At 42.3% G+C, this 19,516-nt stretch overlaps 1 protein-coding gene across 6 annotated transcripts in view; it reads left to right on the forward strand.

Annotated features, from left to right (window-relative positions):
- TTYH3 (tweety family member 3) overlaps positions 1-19,516 on the forward strand; it is a 222,755-nt gene that overhangs the window by 112,236 nt on the left and 91,003 nt on the right. For all 6 annotated transcript variants that reach the window (XM_073636709.1, XM_073636708.1, XM_073636711.1 and 3 more), the window contains exons 3-5: positions 2,017-2,128; positions 7,785-8,005; positions 14,143-14,238. In XM_073636709.1, the coding sequence (XP_073492810.1) occupies positions 2,017-2,128; positions 7,785-8,005; positions 14,143-14,238 (429 nt within the window). The remainder of the gene's footprint in view (positions 1-2,016; positions 2,129-7,784; positions 8,006-14,142; positions 14,239-19,516) is intronic.

Below are 19,516 nucleotides of genomic sequence, written 5' to 3' on the forward strand. Positions count from 1 at the left end.
ATGCTTTAAAGATGAATTACATCAGTGATCTGCACTAGCTTCCAGATCCTGCGCTGAACAGCTGCCCTGCTGCATTGTGAACATGGGAGGTCGCTCGCTTGGTATGGACACTGTTCAGGGAACACTTTTGTGTTTTTTATTTCAATGAATGCAAAGTAGACATGTGCAATTTGTTTAGTTCCGAATTCGTTTGTTTCACAATAATTCATTAATTCGGAAATAGTCGAATTAACGAAAACCTGTTTTAACAAATTTTTCCAAAAATTTGAAAGTCCGAAAGTTCAAAAGAATGAAAATTCAAAAACCCCAAAATCCGAAATAACTAACTAATAAGAACTGTTACTAACTATTAAATTATAGGTATTGGAATTTCCTTTCATATTTGGCTGTTAGTGAATTTAACGAATACGAATTTATCCGACGTTGCGAATTATCTGAAATAATGAATGCCGCATTTAAGCGAATGAAACGTAACAAAATAATCAATAATAATAATAATATAATATTATTATTATTATTATTATTATTATTATTAACAACTTTTTATAAATTATAATTCATTCCTTACGTTCCATTTGTTTAGATGCGGCATTTGTTATTCCGGATAATTCAGATAAATTTGTTACGTTCATTAACAGCCAAATTTGAAAGGAAATTGTAATACCTATTTAATGGTTATTATTTTGGATTTCCGTTCCTTTGGATTTCCGTTCCTTTGGATTTCCGTTCCTTTGGATTTCCGTTCCTTTGGATTTCCGTTCCTTTGGATTTCCGTTCCTTTGGATTTCCGTTCCTTTGGATTTCCGTTCCTTTGGATTTTCGTTCTTTTGGATTTTCGTTCTTTCGGATTTTTTTCGAATTATCAAAATAACGAATACCGCATCTAAACAAATGGAACATAGTTACATAGTAGGTGAGGTTGAAAAAAGACACAAGTCCATCAAGTCCAACCTATGTACATAACGAATTTTAATTTTTACGAATTCATTTGGAATAACAAATTTCGATCATGACCCCAAAAAACTAAAAATGAAACAAAAAAACAAAAACGTACAAATTTTTCAGCAGTTACATAGTTAGTAAGGTTGAATAAAGACACCAGTCCACCCAGTTCAACCTGAGTGAGTGTGGGTGCGTGTCTACAATCATCCCTATTTATTTAAGGTACCCATATAGAGCCAATTCACGCAGCACTCCACACATACATCGTACACCCACATCGGTCCCTACCCTCAAGGGGTCCACAATCCAAGGTCCCCAACTCACATTCGTATACTAGGGCCAATTTTTTTGAACAGAAGCCAATTAACCTACCAGCATGTCTTTGGAGTGTGGGAGGAAACCGCAGTACCCGGAGGAAACCCATGCAGGCACAGGGAGAACATGCAAACTCCAGGCAGTTAGTGTCATGGTTGGGATACGAACCAGTGACCCTTTTTTCTGCTAGGCGAGAGTGCTACCCACTACACCACTGTGCTGCCCTAAGTGCTGCAGTGCACATGTCTAATGCAAACCATTCTCTGATTGGATGGGGTGGAGAAGTGGAGACCTCCTGTGTTCACAAAACTCAGAAGCTAGTAGGGAGCACTGTAGTATTGGTTCTTACTACAATGATTTCCATTTTCCACAGGGATCCTACAGGTATGGAACATATATACACTGGTCTAAGCTGGATTTTATATATATATATATATATATATATATATATATATATATATATATATATATATATATATATATATATATATATATATTAGACTTAGTCCTAATTTTATTTTTGCTCCGGCCTTATTTGTGCATTGACATTTGGACCTTGGGTGCAACCCCCCCCCCCCCAAATTCCTATTGCATGCACGGCATTATTTGCACCATCAGAGTCCGTTTAAACCAGCCATTTGTTCAATGGTATTAGCAGCATTGCTGTCAGCTGCACAGATTAGAAGTCTCCAGCATTTCCTTTATTTATTTATTTTCCATAATGCTAAGTCCTTTCTGCTTCGTTTCTCTCTCTCGCAGTGCTGGCATCGCCGTGGGTTTCTATGGCAACGGGGAGACCAGCGATGGCATCCACAGAGTGACATATTCGCTGAGACATGTCAACCACACCGTGGCAGGAATCCAAGATCGGGTGAGTAGCAATAAATAGACTCATCCTTCTGCCTGTGATGTCAGGTCAGCTTTATGTGTAATATGCGATGCTTCCCGGGGTATGCAATAAAAATATTCATGCCTGTGTACGTATATAAACCCGGGTGGGCCAATGGCGGGGGGGCCGGGGAGGGTAAGCTCCTAAAATTTCACTGGTCTGGATTTTGAGCATATGTTATTCTACTCCTTTACATATAAATATACCAGATTTCCTGCTCACCCGGCTGATGAGTTTCATGTATTTTCGGATGTCTCTTAAAGGGGAGCTATACATTTAATTTTTTACAATTTTATTTTATCGCAGAACGTGAAAGAAATGAGCTTAATATGAATCTCAGCCTCTGTCCGTGTATTTTAAGTCATTGTATGGTTTTCAGTTCTTTTTGTGCACGTTGGCTGCTATACCTGACCTGCACCCTGTTGTGCCCTGCTGATCTTTCTTATCGGATAATACATTTTATTGATGTCGTTGTTCGATAAAACAATTGTTTTGTCATTTTGATAAAATCTAGAAATGATAGATGTTGACACCATTTTTAACACTGGCAACTGATTTTATCCAATCCATGCTGAAAACTATAACAAATAGATTGGTTTGAAAATTCAAATTAAGCGATGTATAGAGAAACCAATTTTTATGCATATAAGAATCGATAAACCTCCACTACACCAAACCATGATTACAGCAGGACATATGCTTGTAGCCACACATTTAATTTTTAAAAATTTCTTAGGTTTACACTTCAAGCCCTTGTTCACACTGCCGTGGTTTCAAAGTCACGTGACTTTGAATCTGACATCCCTGCGCGACTTCTTTGTGACTTGCAAAGGACTTCAACAGAAGTCAATGCATAGGTTGGACTTGATGGACTTGGTGTCTTTTTTTCGACCTCACCTACTATGTAACTATGTAAGTCGTGTTGAAGTCACCCCAAAAGTAGTTCAGGAACCTTTTTCAGAGCGTCTTGATCCACACCATTGCCATCAATAGAACGGGACTTGTCAGGCGAACTCTCAAGTTGCATGACAAGTCTTGGCAGAGTCAACCGGGGCTAAAGCTCAACTCCAGGAATTTGGAAAAAAGTACACCTTTGCAATAGGCCCTTCACACTGAAGGGGTTAAAATCTCATTATTTTTAAGTGGTAGGGGGCAGGCAAGATTACCTACCCTGTCTCGTAGTCTGGCCAACACTGATCTGTAGGCGGTTCCTTGGCATCCTCCAATACAATGCAGGACCCTGTATGGAGCCCCACTGCAGGGGTAGATGTTTTTTCTATTTTTGTAACGCCCGCAGTTGGGCTTTACCAGTCAGTTTTCACCCAGAGGGAGTTTGTTGGAGAGTTGCGATCGTCCCAATGTTCCAGTCACAGTGGGATTTTTCAAGAGCAGTTCAGATAGTGCTTACTGCTCCCTCCTTCCTTGCATCCCTCTCTTCTAAGGGTTCTCTGACCGGTTTGGCTACGTCAAGGGTCCTTCCTCTTCTCCTATGACATTAGGGGTGGGCAGTTCCTACTCCTGCACTGTGCGGCACTCCCCCTAATGATGTATGGGTACTGTTTAGTATAATAGTACTATAAATCCAGGCCATCGTGATGAAGCATCCCCTGGGATGAACTGTGTCAATGAAAGCCTAGGTCGCTGGTGCTCAATCTGCAGCCCATGGTCCTAATGTGGCCCTTTTGGTATATGATGTGTGGCCCTCGGAGTGGTTTGTAGTGGGCACATTGATTGGGGTAATAGCATTGATCTCTACCCTCATATACCATGTTCCTGGTTTCATATGGTCTTCTGCACCATATTCCCAGCCAAAAATGTATTCTGTCCACTCTGACCTTCATTACTTCTATTAGGTCTGCAGTTTTTGACAGTCCTCTCAAGCATTGCATATACTAAACACTACGTGCAGCCATTTGGTGATGTGAGGGGGTGCATTTGATACCTTCTTTAGCTAATAGGTTGACAACCACTGGACTAGGTTCACAGGAAGTGGACTGAATGATATGTTGGGCATCATTCAACCTGGAAGTGGAGCACCATCTGGTGAAGGAGTGGACCTTCTAGGGAGCGGGCACTAGATTAAAGGTATTTCAGCAAAAGCTGCAGGACTTAAGCCGTGCTTTTAACACCCCAAACCCCCCATCCATAAAGTGGTCCTAAAGGCAGAAGGATTTTTACCTTTATGCATTAAGGTAGAAGCCTGCTGGGTGCCGCCTCTGAAAAGCAATCCCAACACTGATCACACTTTAGAGGAGCGTCTGATTTAAACTCGGGTCTGAACGTAGCTTTAATGGTAACATAAGAACTATAATGACCAGGCCTCTCATTATTCTGGTCAGTTTCTGACCTCTGGACACTGTCAACTGTTTGCAATCAAAAATGATCACAAGCACTGCAAATCCTGAATGGTCATCTCTAAACAGGTCATAAGATCTTTGTGGTAGATGGACTTTTTCTGCATTTAGGAACTTGTGGTTTTTGCAAGAAATGTTTTTCTTATTAATTCAATTAGCTTTGCACTACTTCTGTTTTTCCAAGTTACTGTAATCTTGTGATCTTCGAGTTCTGTCAGTTTCTGTGCCCTCAAAGTTTTCAGACCTGAAAAATAAATGTATTCCATCCAAAACCCAATTTCTTGTTCTAAAAGGGGATGCACATTGTTTTAAGATACATTTCATTGTGTATAATATTCAAGAACAGAACAATGCAATTTTACATATTTCTTTTATTTCTTTTTAGCTGGGTTGATAGGGAGTGTCGTTTATATTATATTTCCTGACAAGTGCAAGTCTGGTACTCCCAGGTTTTAAATGACTGGTTTATTAATGTTATACGTGCCCGAATGTCCGTTTTTTACATAGACACAGCTGAAGGAGTCTGCTAAATAACTCAGATGAGGGACCTCCTCCTCCTCTCCAAGTTGAGAGGATTTGGTCTACACCTTCAGCTTGCAAACACAGTCAGCCGGTACAGGGCTAGTACATGACAGCCTTTTTCATGCTGAACTCCAGCCTTTCACAGTTGTACAGGATCCTCCTTGGACTGTAATTGCTTACTCTGATTCACCGCATACTGTAGGCTTTACACATTGTGCAGTAGAAGCAGCAGCAAGTCAGAGCACTCTTCATTTCCTTGCTGGAGAAAAATTTGCATGATCTAGTCCAGGGATATGCAATTAGCGGACCTCCAGCTGTTGCAGAACTACAAGTCCCATGAGGCATAGCAAGACTCTGACAGCCATAAGCATGACACCCAGAGGCAGAGGCATGATGGGACTTGTAGTTTTGCAACAGCTGGAGGTCCGCTAATTGCATATCCCTGATCTAGTCCATTGGTCTCCAAACTGCGGCCCAGGGGCTGGATGTGGCCCTTTACTTTTTTTTATCCGGCCTTTGGGGCACTAGTTCAGCCATTGACACCAACAGTGGGGCATAATTCTTCCTTTTGACCCCACAATGGGACACAACTGTTCCCACTGACACCAATGATGGGGCACTATTCCTCCCTCCCAGTGACACCTTTGATGGGGCAATATTCCTCCCTCTCAGTGACACCAACGATGGGGTACTATTCCTCCCTCTCAGTGACACCAACGATGGGGCACTATTCCTTCCTCCCAGTGACCACAGTCCGGCCCTCCTAAAGTCTGAAGAATGCTAAACTGCCCCTTTGTTTAGAAAGTTTGGACACCCCTGATCTAGTCCTTCCCTACTCAGTCTGACTGGCCTTGGCCTACCTTTTTTAGGTTATTGGTGTTCAGCTCTTTTAATTTATGGAGGCTCAGCATCACATGTGGGTGTTACCTAGGGCATTGTGCATGCAAATGCTGTCTGCCTAGGAATATTCACTCCTCCAGACTGACACCCACCCATCCATACATGGATCTGTGAATGTTGGTCTGCCTGCCTAGGAATTCCCACTCCTCCAGACTGGCATCTACCCTTCTGTACAAGAGCCAGCCTACTACTGATTAATGGAGGCAGAGTTCTTTGATGTTTTCAGAAAGAAAATACCCTGCCTGTCCCTCCCACTAGCTGTGGTGTGCCTGCATTACATAGAGAAGCACAGGGACTTAATGATAATGATACTGGGTCCAAAATAAGGTATGTCATAAAAAAGGCAAATAAAGCAGTTATCTGCAAGTTTCGCCTCCATCACAGATCCCAAAATATCAGGGGGCTATCCTCCCTTTAGGGTCGTGGTTAAAGCCATGCAAATCCTTTCTTGTCCCTTTGTGGCCAGCTGGACATCCAGACTCGCTGGCTTATAGAACAAATGTAGACTAATATTATAGAGGAATTTATTTCAAACTGCATACAACTGTTTTAGGCTAGTTGGCCATTATCAGTGCAGGAAACCAGAGCTTCTATGAAGTAGGGCTTATGGACAGACCAAACGGAAAAACCAGACACACCCTTTTAGGCCACCTCACCATAATGTGCCTGGTTGTTTCATTCTACAAATAAACATAATGCAATAAAATATATATTCTTCGGCTTTCACCTGGTGAGTCACTAACCAGAGACAAATTGTGTAGAAGTTTCATACTTCACCATATTCATTGACTAATTTGGTACTAAAGCTAGGATACTATGCTTACAGTATATGTTAAGACCTGTACTGGTTGAATCGCTTTGGTTTCTTCCACCTCCTACAGGTGTGCTATCAAGGCAGAGTCAGACCATTTGCATTAACTACACATATAATGGTTAATATCACTACCATTCTCCATCCAGATATGTTCTTCTCTAACATACAATTGAAGCCCACCAAAGCAGACACAATAAACTGTAATGGTCTCACACTGGTATTGTTGACTATAATATGTCCTCCAATAAGGCAGTTTTGTTTGAACTTCCTGTATCTGCCATTGGATCACCTATCATGATCTAATGTGCAATCAATGGCACATGTTCCTTAGTTTGTGGAACATTGCTCTAGTACACAGGTGTCAAACACAAGACCCGCGAGCCTAATCAGGCCCACCAGGCCTTGTCATGTGGCCCTTGCACCCAGTTTTGCAGCCGAAACGTGGCGGAACTCCATTCCACCATATCCGGGTCTCACCCTCCGCTCCTGCTTCCCGCTGTCACTTCTAAATACTGAAGCCTTCTGTGCTTACAAGGGGACAGCTAACAAATCCCAAGGCACTCCCGGTGATAATAGATCACCAAAATCTGATGGAGAGAATAAATCTCCCTGCAAGGCAAAGTGGAACTGCCTACACTGAGGTACTACAGCCACCTACACTAGTAGAGCCTCCTACACATGGAGGTACTGGAGCCACCAACACAGGAGGTACTAGAGCCAGGCCAGGTAGGAGAGAGTAGAGATGCAAAGAAGCTTAGGGGGGTTGGGTTGCATACTGCATAGCACACCCCTAAACTTTGCAGTCTGTACGTAACCCTCTCCTGAAATCTGCAGTCTTTAAGTAAGCCACTCCTGAACTCTGCACTCTGTATGTAGCGCACTCCTGAACTCTGTACGTAGCGCACCCCAGATACAACTGGCTCTTTGAGGGCAACCATGTGGCTGGTGTGGCCTGTGGTAAAATTGAGTTGAGTTGACACCCTTGCTCTAGTATATAGGCTGCTTATATTGCTGGAAATTTCAACTTGTTTCCTTGCATTCTTCTCAGGTCTCTGAAACCACCATAGCTCTAAACCAAACTGTGGAACCAAATCTGATAGAACTGGAAACCATGTTTACAAAACATACAGATTATGTTCTCATCGTCCAGAAACTTCAGGTTCTTCTGTACACACTGGTCCAACAAACCTCTGAGATCCCATTCTGGAAGAACAGTGACATTTCAATGGACGATCTGGCTAAACAAGTGGACACATATGACTGGTACAGGTAAGCAGTGTTCTACATACACAGATGGTTAGGGATACTGCTTTACTTAATGTTATGACGTTTGTGTGGTGATTGGTGTTTTGGTACAGTCAAATATCTACCTGGTAGATAATCCCATTGTGGGAAACCTACCACCACTTCCAAGCCTTTTCCAGCTTAACATGGCTGATAATATGAAATCTTAGACTGTCCAGCAAAGTACAGACTCAAACATCTATAAAGTTATGTATGGGCATGGATATGCTTACATGCCTATTTGTGAATGCAATCAATACTTCTGTTAGGTAATATGACTTTTATTTTAGGTTTACTGGTGTTTTAGAAGCACTGGCTTAACAAGGGTTCTATAAAAGTGTAGGGTAGGAAGGAAGGAGACATTGCTCATAGCAGCAAGTCACTTATTTTCTCTCAATTTTAAAAACCTCCCAGATACCATTTTTGGACCTGTCCTATTGGCCTGTGTTTCACTGAAATCTTTTAGGTGGAGGGAAGTAAAAATAAAAAACTAAAATAATATGGTTGCATAAGTGTGCACACCCTTAAACTAATACTTTGTTGAAGCACCTTTTGTTTTTATTACAGCACTCAGTCTTTTTGGGTATGAGTCTATCAGCATGGCACATTTTGACTTGGCAATATTTGCCCACTCTTCTTTGCAAAAACACTCCTAATCTGTCAGATTGCAAGGGTATCTCCTGTGCACAACCCTCTTCAGATCACCCCACGGATTTTCAATCGGATTCAGGTCTGGGCTCTGGCTGGGCCATTCCAAAATGTTAATCTTCTTCTGGTAAAGCCATTCCTTTGTTGATTTGGATGTATGTTTTGGGTCGTTGTCCAGCTGAAAGATGAAGTTCCTCTTCATGTTCAGCTTTCTAGTAGAACCCTGAAGGTTTTGTGCCAATATTGACTGGTATTTGGAACTGTTGATAATTCCCTCTACCTTGACTAAGGCCCCTGTTCCAGCTGAAGAAAAACAGCCCCAAAGCATGATGCTGTCACCACCATGATTCACTGTGGGTATGGTGTTCTTTTGGTGATGCGCAGTGTTGTCTTTTTCGAGCCAAACATAACTTTTGTAATGATGGCCAAAAAGTTCAACCTTGGTTTCATCTGACCATAACACATTTCCCCACATGCTTTTGGGAGACTTCAGATGTGTTTTTGCAAAATTTAGCCGGGCTTGGATGTTTTTCATCGTAAGAAAAGGTTTCCGTCTTGGCACTCTACCCCAAAGCCCAGACATATGAAGAATACGGGAGATTGTTGTCAGACGTACCACACAGCCAGTACTTGCCAGATATTCCTGCAGCTCCTTTTAATGTTGCTGTAGGCCTCTGGCCAGCCTCCCTGACTAGTTTTCTTCTCGTCTTTTCATCAATTTTGGAGGGGCGTCCAGTTCTTGGTAATGTCACTGTTGTGCCATATTTTCTCCACTTGATGACTGTTTTTACTGTGTTCCATGGTATTTCTAATGCAAAAAAAAAAAAAAAATTATATAGCACAAAGGAATCAGTACAAAAATCAAATGTCAAATAAGTAATATACACTGTGTATCTGATAAAGTGCACAATAAAATAAACCATCAGAAATATCCATAATAATCATAAGTGAACAAATCTTCTTGTGTACACTCCAACACCGTGAAAAATAAAGTGCACACTTGCTTCAATAAACTTGCTTAAAGTGCTTCACCCGAAGTGATAACAAAATGCGCTCACCAGATCGCCTCGGCCACACAGTGACCTCAAAGCATGACTAAGGGGAAGGACTCCTTCATTCAATGCCATAGCTCCTTTGTGCATCCTATTTCAATCAAGCAATCATATATGGAGGAAGCTGGATCCCAATCCACTTTGGAGGTATACAAATGTAGTTTTTTTCCATTGGGAATTTTATAATTTAAACATGGTTAAAAAATCAATAAAGTTTAAAACCAGAACATGAAAGATCATGCGGTCACAATACAAAAGTTGGTTGCCTCTACATGTTTCGCCATAATCATGTCTTCTTCTGGAGCTTTTGTAGGACCTTTATACAATGTCACTAAAAGAAGTAAACAATAATTTTAATAAATACAAAAAGAGAAAGGAAAAGAAAAGAAGAAAATAATAGGTACACAGAAATACCCCAAGGGGTCTGTTAAATTTACAACTCATATATTTACATGGTTACAATAATGTATAGATCGTCTAAAGGATGCACTCTCACCCCAAATGTGATCAAGGTTCCAAAGGACCCTAAGGGCCCCCCAAGATGTCCGGTGAGGTATCAGTGTGCCATAAAAGGGGGGGACAATAGCCTTAAATTCACACTTGCAAAGGCATATAGTTGATTAAGCTAGTACACCACACTTATTATCACTTAAACCAATCGTTTGACCATAAAATAGTCCAACTTAGACCTACCCTGTTGTGATAAGAAGTCAAGGAATTCACAGGCTGATAATTATATCATTCCTAGAACATATATTTCATATACTTGTAGTAAGCCATCTTAAAGAAACACATAAAGCATCACAGAACTTTCCTACAAACATAAGATTTTTCCAGATGGATGTAGTAATAAATTTGTCAAGCTCCTCTTACCTAAACACTTCCTTCATTGAAGATAACCGTATTCCTTTCCTTAGTATCAATATGATACCATTGAACCAGGGAAGACCAATGTTAATCTATCCCAAGGGAATATCACCTATGGAGGAATAATAGCCATGGTTTTGACACCAACCTATGTTCAGCAATAAGCTGAAATCAAATTGCCATAATCTCACACAAGAGCAACTTACTTTTCACCTTAGATTTGAAATCCTGCAGGAACCATATTGGGCGACTGGCCACAGCAACATCACCTCCACCCTGAGGCTCTTAAACCTACTCCCTAACCAAAGTCAATTTTAAAGGGGCAGGGCAATCCTGAAGACAAGAATAAAAATGCAAAAAACAGCATCAAGTTGGATGTAATTCGGAAATGGGTATCATACCACAGACAATTACCAAATTATCAAAAGTAGAACAGGGGAAAAAAAAAGGGGAAACAACAAGGACGCCATACGAAAGCAGGGCAACACACCTAAAGTGGGGTCCCAAGCATCAGGGATGGCGCCCCAGGTGCTCATATGACTGGCAGGATGTATAGACCTCATTTATTTGCTAATTGCCAATTGGTAGGTGTCGTGTATTATATGGAATGCCAGTGTGGTATATTCTACATTGGAAAGACCAAAAGGCCTTTTTTCCATAGAAGTAGGGATCACGTGGGATTGGTAAATGCAAAGAAATTTGAGAGTCCTAGAGCTGCACGATTAATCGTTAAGAATCGTTATCGCGATTTTTATCCCCGTTGCGATCTTGAAAAAAATATTTCCCAATTCTTGATTCTAAGGAAAGGAATATGGTTATCTTCAATGAAGGAAGTGTTTAGGTAAGAGGAGCTTGCCAAATTTATTACTACATCCATCTGGAAAAATCTTAAGTTTGCAGGAAAGTTCCGTGATGCTTTATGTGTTTCTTTTAAAGACCAGGCCTCTTTTTCAGACTCGGTGTTTATAAGTTAAAAACACGTTTTTTTGCTAGAAAATTACTTAGATCCCCCAAACATTATACATTTTTTTTTCTAACACCCTAGAGAATAAAATGGAGGTCATTGCAATACTTTTTGTCACACTGTATTTGCGCACCGGTCTTACAAGCGCACTTTTTTGGAAAAAATTCACTTTTTTGAATAAAAAAATAAGACAACAGTAAAGTTAGCCCAATTTTTTTATATTGTGAAAGATAATGTTACGCCGAGTAAATTGATATGAATGGCGCCAACCACTTTCCCTTAAAAATCTCCATAGGCGATGTTTAAAAAATTCTACAGGTTGCATGTTTTGAGTTACAGAGGAGGTCTAGGGCTAGAATTATTGCTCTCACTCTAACGATTGCGGCGATACCTCACGTGTGGATTGACCATCGTTTTCATATGCGAGCACTACTCATGTATGCGTTCGCTTCTGCGCGAGAGCTCAACGGGGCGCTTCAAAAAAAAATGTTTTTATTTTACTTGATTTTATTTATTTTTTCACTGTTCTAAAAAAAAAAAATTGGGTAACTTTTATTGCTATTACAAGGGATGTAAACATCCCTTGTAATAGAAAAAAAGCATGACAGGTCCTCTTAAATATGAGATCTGGGGTCAAAAAGTCCTCAGATCTCATATTTGGACTTAAATGCAAAAAAAAAAAAAAAAATGACAACAGAAAAATGTGCCTTTAAGACGTATGGGTTTAAGTGACGTTTTGACGTCTCTTCCGCCCTGCTATAGTATGGAGACGGGTGGGGACCATCTTCCCCTCACTCGTCTCCATACCCAGCCACGGACAGGTTCTGATCGCCTCCGCTGCTGCTGACGGCTCCGGTAAGTGGCGGAGGACGTGGGAGAGCGGTGGGAGGGGGGTGGCACCTCTCCCGCCGCCGATAACAGTGATCTCGTGGCGAAGAATCTGCCGCAGAGACCACCATTATCGTAGACAGAACTGCCGGCTCTAAAGATGTGGCAGCAGCTGCTGCCGTTACCGAGATATCCATCTTCAAACTGCCGACATATATGTACAGGAGCCGGTCGGCAAGTGGTTATGATGGCACGGTCCCTTTGAAGCTTACTATAAGTACATGAAATATATGTTCTAGGAGTGATATAATTGTCAGCCATTGAATTCCTTAACTTCTTATCACAACAGAGTAGGTCTACATTGGACTATTTTATGGTCAAACGATTGACTTAAGTGATAATAAATGTGGTGTACTAGCTTAATCAACTATATGCCTTTGCAGGTATGAATTTAGGGCTATCCCCCCCACTTATGGCACACTGACACCTCATTGGACATCTTGGCGGCCCTGAGGGTCCTTTGGAACCTTGATCACGTTTGGGGTGAGAGTGCATCCATCAGACGAGCTATATATTATTGTAACCATGTCAATATATGAATTGTAAATTTAACAGACCCCTTGGGGTCTTTGTGTGTACTTAGTGTCGTCTTCATTTCTCTTTCTTTTTTTGTATTTATTAAAATGATTTTTTAATAGTAACTGCATAGGTCCTACAAAAGTTCCAGAAGAAGCCATGATTATGGCGAAACATGTAGAGGCAACCAACTTTTGTATTGTGACCGCATGATCTTTCATGTTCTGGTTTTAAACTTTATTGATTTTTTAACCATGTATGTTTAAATAAAATTATGAAATTTGTACTATCAATTTGGTTAGATTTTTTGCACCTCAAAACTCCCAATTTTGTTTCTTGGTATTTTTCTGACTATATTTAGGGGAGGTGATGCTTGTAGAGGACTCTCCGGTCTCTGGTACTAAGTTTAATTTTTTTTTACACACAGAGGCAGTTTTAAAAAAAAAAAAGTTAAATCCCAGCTGGAAGTTGAGTACTATTGGTAGACTCAGATTGATTTCTAGATATAAATCCCAAACTCTCCCAAGTGCGAGGCAGGAGAAAACAGTAGAGGGTTGGATACGCCTTTGAGTCACAGGCAAGTGCTTTATCTGGGGTGTCTGTGAATTAAACCAGGTGTGTTTAATCAAGCGCAGGTTCTGAGTATTAGATGGTTTATGAAACACGCCATTTAAGTGTGCATTTTATTTTCCTCCCTTGCTTTTCTTGGCTGCTCTCCGGCCTGTGACAGTCCAATTAAGCGAGAAAGAAGTGGGCTTTTTGGCTTGCATTACCAGACCGGAGAGCAGTAATGCGTAACAACTAAAATTATTTAGCTGGCCTTTGCACTTCATTTTTGCTCTTTGCACCGTACTGTTCAATAAAGGTAAGTGCTGTACAACCTGCTGTTGATTATGGGCCTCACGTGTTGCTCAAAACCTCAAAAGGGTCAAAAGTCAAAAATTTTGATCAGAAAAATATAAATTGTAGCCAGATCTGTAGAGTGCAGGAGCCTTGATTTTCTGTTTTATCTGATGGTTACAATGACTGGCATTAAACTCTGGCAACTAGAGTAAATAAAAGCTCTTTTAGATGTGTAGAATTCTGAGAGCCATCATGGCCACAAAATGTTAGCCTTCAACTGATGTGAAGACTTGACTGTGGTTGTGCTTGAATAACCTGATAACTGTTCCTCTCTCTTTCTTTAGATGGCTGGGTTACCTTGGGTTGCTCCTTTTTCATGTTTTCATTTGCCTCCTGGTGCTTTTTGGTCTTATTCGGAACTCAAAGGCCATTCTGGTGAGGTGAGTAGTTGACTGGTCACCTGGGGTTGGCATACTTGTATTTTCTGCTTTTTGTTTTCACCAAATAAACAGGTTGTAGTGGGTTGTGTAAGTTCACATGTTGTCTAATCGTACAACAGCAGTTAGATGATCTAGAACAATGTTTCTCAACTCCAGTCCTTGAGTATCCCCAACAGGTCATGTTTTCAGGCCTTTTATTATTTTGCGCAGGTGATTTTATCAGTCTCACTGCCTTGGTAATTACCACAACCATTTAAGCTGAGGGAAATCCTGAAAACATGACCTGTTGGGGGTACTTAAGGACTGGAGTTGAGAAACATTGATCTAGGAAACGTGTCAAACACCAAGCTCGCGGGCCGAATCTGGCCCGCCAGGCAATTTTATATGGTCCCTGCAGCTGCGGCAGCCCTCTCATCTCTGCACACACCTTGTTTTAGCAGTCAACAGGAGGCCAGAACTCCTCCTACAGATCCTGCGCCTCTCTGTGCAGCTGCAGTACCCCACCGTCTCTGCCTTCCCTGGTCTCAGCATTCAGCTGACTGCAACCCTCCTCCAGATTCTACACTTTTTGCTCCACCCTCAGCTTCTTCCCGGCAGCGGCACAAGACAAGAGGGGGGGTGCACTGTGATATAAGGGAGGTTCGGGGACACTTGACCTCTCAAGGCAGGGGGCTCATGACATCTGAAGTAAGGGGGAAGGGTGCTCTGGACATCTAGTCTTACAGATACAACCGACCCTCCAGTAGGGTGATTGCCATCATTGTTTATATATATATATATATACATTGAAAGCTTCCATTGTGTAATGGGAGTTGAAGATTTCCTCCTGCATTCTGACCTACTCACATGTAACATGTTAAAGTAATACTAAACACACACTGTTTAATTTACATTGTCCCTTCTATTTCTGTATATGAATGATGGTACTGTAATTATTTTAATAAAAGTTCCTTTTTCCCTTAACGTCTTTCAGGACAGCAACTTGGGAGAGAGTGGCTCCACCCACTTGTCAGGAAACGCACCTCCACCAATCTTTTAAAAGGAGGCTCCTTCCCACTTATCACCAGTTTTTGTGTTTCCTCCGGAAGGGAACACTCAGTGGGGAGTTAGGAGCTCTCAAGGTGCTGCCCTGAGAGGCCAGACTCCCTACTCCACTGTTTTACCTACCTCAGAGAGCCGGTTCCTCCCACTCCACAGGCTGATGCGAAGCTGGTCGGGTGGGCTCCTTCTCTCTCGTCAGTGCTCAGGGAGAGCCAGGACTGCTCCCGAAGTCACCGCTCCCAGACGGTAGCGTTAGGCATGCGGAAGGGGGTCCTCTGAACCAGGAAGGGCTTTCCCCCTCACATTCTAATGAAGATGAGGAAGAGGTGGAGAATACTCCCTCCAAATATAAATTGTCTTTGGAGCAAGTAGACGGTCTCCTGGGGGCAATTTATGCTACTTTGGGCCTAGAGGAAGAGCGCAAAGAATTGTCTTTACATGACAAGATGTATGCAGGTCTCAGCTAGCCCAAAACTCGTACTTTTCCGGTCCATGCAGTAATTGCTGAGGCAATTAAAAAAAAAATGGTTTGATCCTGAAAGAAAACCTTTCTTCCCAAAAGCTCACAAGAGAAGGTTTCCTTTTGATGATGACCCAGCGGCTCTCTGGAATAAAGTTCCAAAGCTCGATGTAGCCTTTTCTCAAGTGTCAAGATCAACCGATTTGGCATTTGAGGACATGGGGATCTTAAAAGACCCCATGGACAAAAAAGATGAATCAACAACTAAAGAGGGCTTGGCAATCCTGGGCAACCTTAAGCCAGCAACGGCAACTACTTGCGTCTCCAGGAATATGGAGTATTGGGTGAATCAGCTTAAGGCTCACATAATAGCTGATTCTCCTAAGCAAGAAATCCTTGATTCCTTTTCAACCTTGTCGGCAGCTGTAGCCTATGTCTCAGATGCATCAGCTGAATCTATTAGGGCTCTTTCATAGTGACGATCTGTATGTCCGTTTTTCATCCTTCCGTTTTCGGATGAAAAACGGACATACAAGTATTCCTATGGAGCGTCGGATGTCAGCGGTGACATGTCCGCTGACATCCGACCCGCTCCAATCCGAAAAGTGTAAAGGAGGAAAACCCTACTTTTCCATCCGTTTTCAGATCGGATCGGGTGACGATGGACTCTACGGTCCGTCATCATCCGATCCCCCATAGGGGAGAGCGGCGCTCTGACAGGTCCGTCGCTGCACAGTGTGCAGCGATGGACCTGTCATCTTTCTGCTCAGCGGGGATCGGCGGAGCGATCCCCGCTGAGCAAGCTGGTGTTCACGGGGCGGATCATCACTGATCCGCCCCGTGTGAAAGAGCCCTTAGGATGACCGCAAAAGCCGCAACCCTTACTAATTCAGTCAGAAGGGCTCTGTGGTTAAAAACCTGGCTGGGGGACGCAGCATCTCAAAAAAAACTATGCGGGGTCCCTTTCCTAGGGGATTTTTTGTTCGGACCCGATTTGGACTCAGTTCTTGACAGGACTGCAGATAAAAAGAAATCTTTTCCTGTCAAGAAGAAGAAACAGCCATTCAAACGTTTTTTTTCGTCCTCAAAGGTCTCAGGAACAAAACAAGCCTCAAGAGAAAAAGAAAAATTGGTCAGGGCAGAGGGGAAAAGGCAAATGTCCTTTTCCATCCTCCTGCGTCAACCAGCAAGACGCAATGACAGCCTGTTCAGGGTTTTCTCCCCTATTGGGCAAGCATAACAGAAAACCAGTACATTCTGTGCATGCTGGCCCAAGGTTACAAAATAGAATTTTCGGATCTCCCCCCAGAAAGGTACTTTATAACAAACCTACCAAGAGATGCAACAAAGTCCCTAGCGATGAAGAACCTGTTAAAGGATCTGATAGATCAGGGGGTTGTGACTCAGGTTCCACAGGGAGAGCATTATCAGGGATTCTATACCCATATATTCCTGATAAAAAAAGCCATCTGAAAGTTTTCGATTAATCCTCAACTTGAAACCGCTGAACAGATCAGTTCTATACAAAAGGTTTCGTATGGACTCTATCTTCACGGTCAGAAACCTATTGACAAGGGAATGCTTTATGGCATTGATCGATCTTCGAGATGCCTATCTGCATATCCCCATAGCCCCTCAGTCTCAGAAATTCCTAAGGATGGCGATAAACATGGAGAACGAGGTTCTGCACCTACAACTCAAGGCCCTCCCCTTCAGCCTTTCTTCTGCCCCACAAATATTTACAAAGGTGATGGCAGTAGCTCTCGCACCTCTCCGCCTGCAGGAAATCGCTGTAATTCCGTACCTGGTGACCTGCTCTTCTTTGCCCCTTCCAGGGAGAAATTGTTAGTGGTCCTCGGAAAAGCCTGCAGTCATCTAGAAGCCTTGGGTTGGATCGTAAACATGCAAAAGTCAAATTTCAATCCAGCCCAAGAAGTACAATTTCTGGGGTATCAAATCAGTTCAGTGGAACAGAGAGTTTTTCTCCCAGAAGAGAAAAAGGTAAAAGTCCAAAATGTTTTAGCCTCCTTACAGACAAATCAGTAATTATCAGTCAGACGAGTCATGTCAGCCCTAGGAACCCTAACATCAATCATGCCAGCCATTCAATGGGCAAGGTTACATTTCTGACCTCTTCAGAGTTTCCTCCTGAGAGCATGGAATCACAGGACAGAATCTCTGGAGGCAAAGGTAAAAATCCCCATCAAAGTCAAACTATCGCTTTGGTGGTGGAGAAATCAGGCAAATCTGTCAAAGGGCCTGCTATGGTCTTTCCCAATAGAAAAAGTGCTAATGACGGATGCCAGCGTGTGGGGGTGGGGGGCGCACCTGGGTTAAAACTTCACACAAGGAGGTTGGTCCCAGTCAGAGGCGAAAAAGTCCTCAAATTGGAGGGAACTAAGGGCAGTCGCCTTAGCATTGGATGCCTTCTCTCCAATCCTTCAAGGTTCCCATGTCCAGGTCCTCTCAGACAATACCACTACCATAGCCTACCTGAACAAGCAAGGGGGCACAAGAAGCAAAACACTTCAGTTACTGGCCTCAAAGATCCTAGAATGGGCAGAAAATCATTTGCTGTCCTTATCAGCAGTCCACCTCAAGGGCACTCTAAATGTAGTGGCAGATTTTCTTAGCAGAAGACGGATTCAAGAGGCAGAATGGACCTTGAATCCAGAGGTCTTTGCGATGATCATCAGGGCCTGGGGCCAGCCACAAATAGACCTGTTTGCGTCAGAAGAAAATACACAACTCCCAGTTTTCTTCTCCATTCACAGAAACGACAGTTCCCAGGGGCCAGATGCGTTAATACAGCCTTGGAACTTTCATCTGGGTTACACCTTTCCTCCGTTTCAACTTATCCCGTTGGTATTGAGGAAGATACAGAGGGAGAAAGTGGCAGTAATTCTAATTACTTCATTACTCCATTTTGGCCAAAAGGCATGGTTTACCACCATTCTACATATTGCAGTCAAACCATCTTGGCAGCTGCCTCGCCGGCAAGACTTGCTTCTACAAGGTCCGATACATCATCTGGAAGTGGCCAGTCTAAGCCTCACCGCTTGGTATCTGAGGAGCAGTTGTTAAGAAACAAAGGTTTGTCACAACCTTTGGTAACTACCTTACTTTCTAGTAGAAAAACAGTAACCAGAAAAATCTATGCTAAATATTGGAAAGTCTACAACTCCTGGTGTCGTTCGACAAATAGAACGGTAGAAAATTTGGTGTCAATTTTAGAATTCCTTCAAAATGGGGCAGACAAAGGCTTGTCAGTCAGCACGCTTAAAGTGCAGATAGCAGCATTGGGAGTTTTTCTGGAAAGACCAGTCTCTTCTGAGCCCTTAGTTACAATATTTTTCAAGGCGCTTACTAGATCCAGACCAGCTCCTGCTAAGCACTTTCCCAATTGGGATCTATCAGTGGTCTTACGAGGCCTCACGAAGGAACCTTTTGAACCACTACAAGAAATTTCACTGAAGAATCTTACTTTTAAGACTTTATTTTTGGTTGCGATAACATCGGCAAGGAGAATTGACCCTTTTTATCCATCTACACGGATAGGATTATACTCAAAACTAATACAGGGTTTTTGCCAAAGGTAGCGTCGGCCCACAACAGCTCATAGGAAATCATCCTACCTACCTTTTGCTCAAACCCTTCAGGGGAGAAAGAGAGTCAATTCCACAATTTAGATGTAAGAAGGACTTTATTACATTATCTTGAAGTAACAAAGAACTTTCGGTCTTCGGACTCTTTGTTTATACTTTTTTCTGTAAAAAA

This window comes from Aquarana catesbeiana, linkage group LG06 (assembly GCF_042186555.1).
Source record: "Aquarana catesbeiana isolate 2022-GZ linkage group LG06, ASM4218655v1, whole genome shotgun sequence".
NCBI lineage: Eukaryota > Metazoa > Chordata > Amphibia > Anura > Ranidae > Aquarana > Aquarana catesbeiana.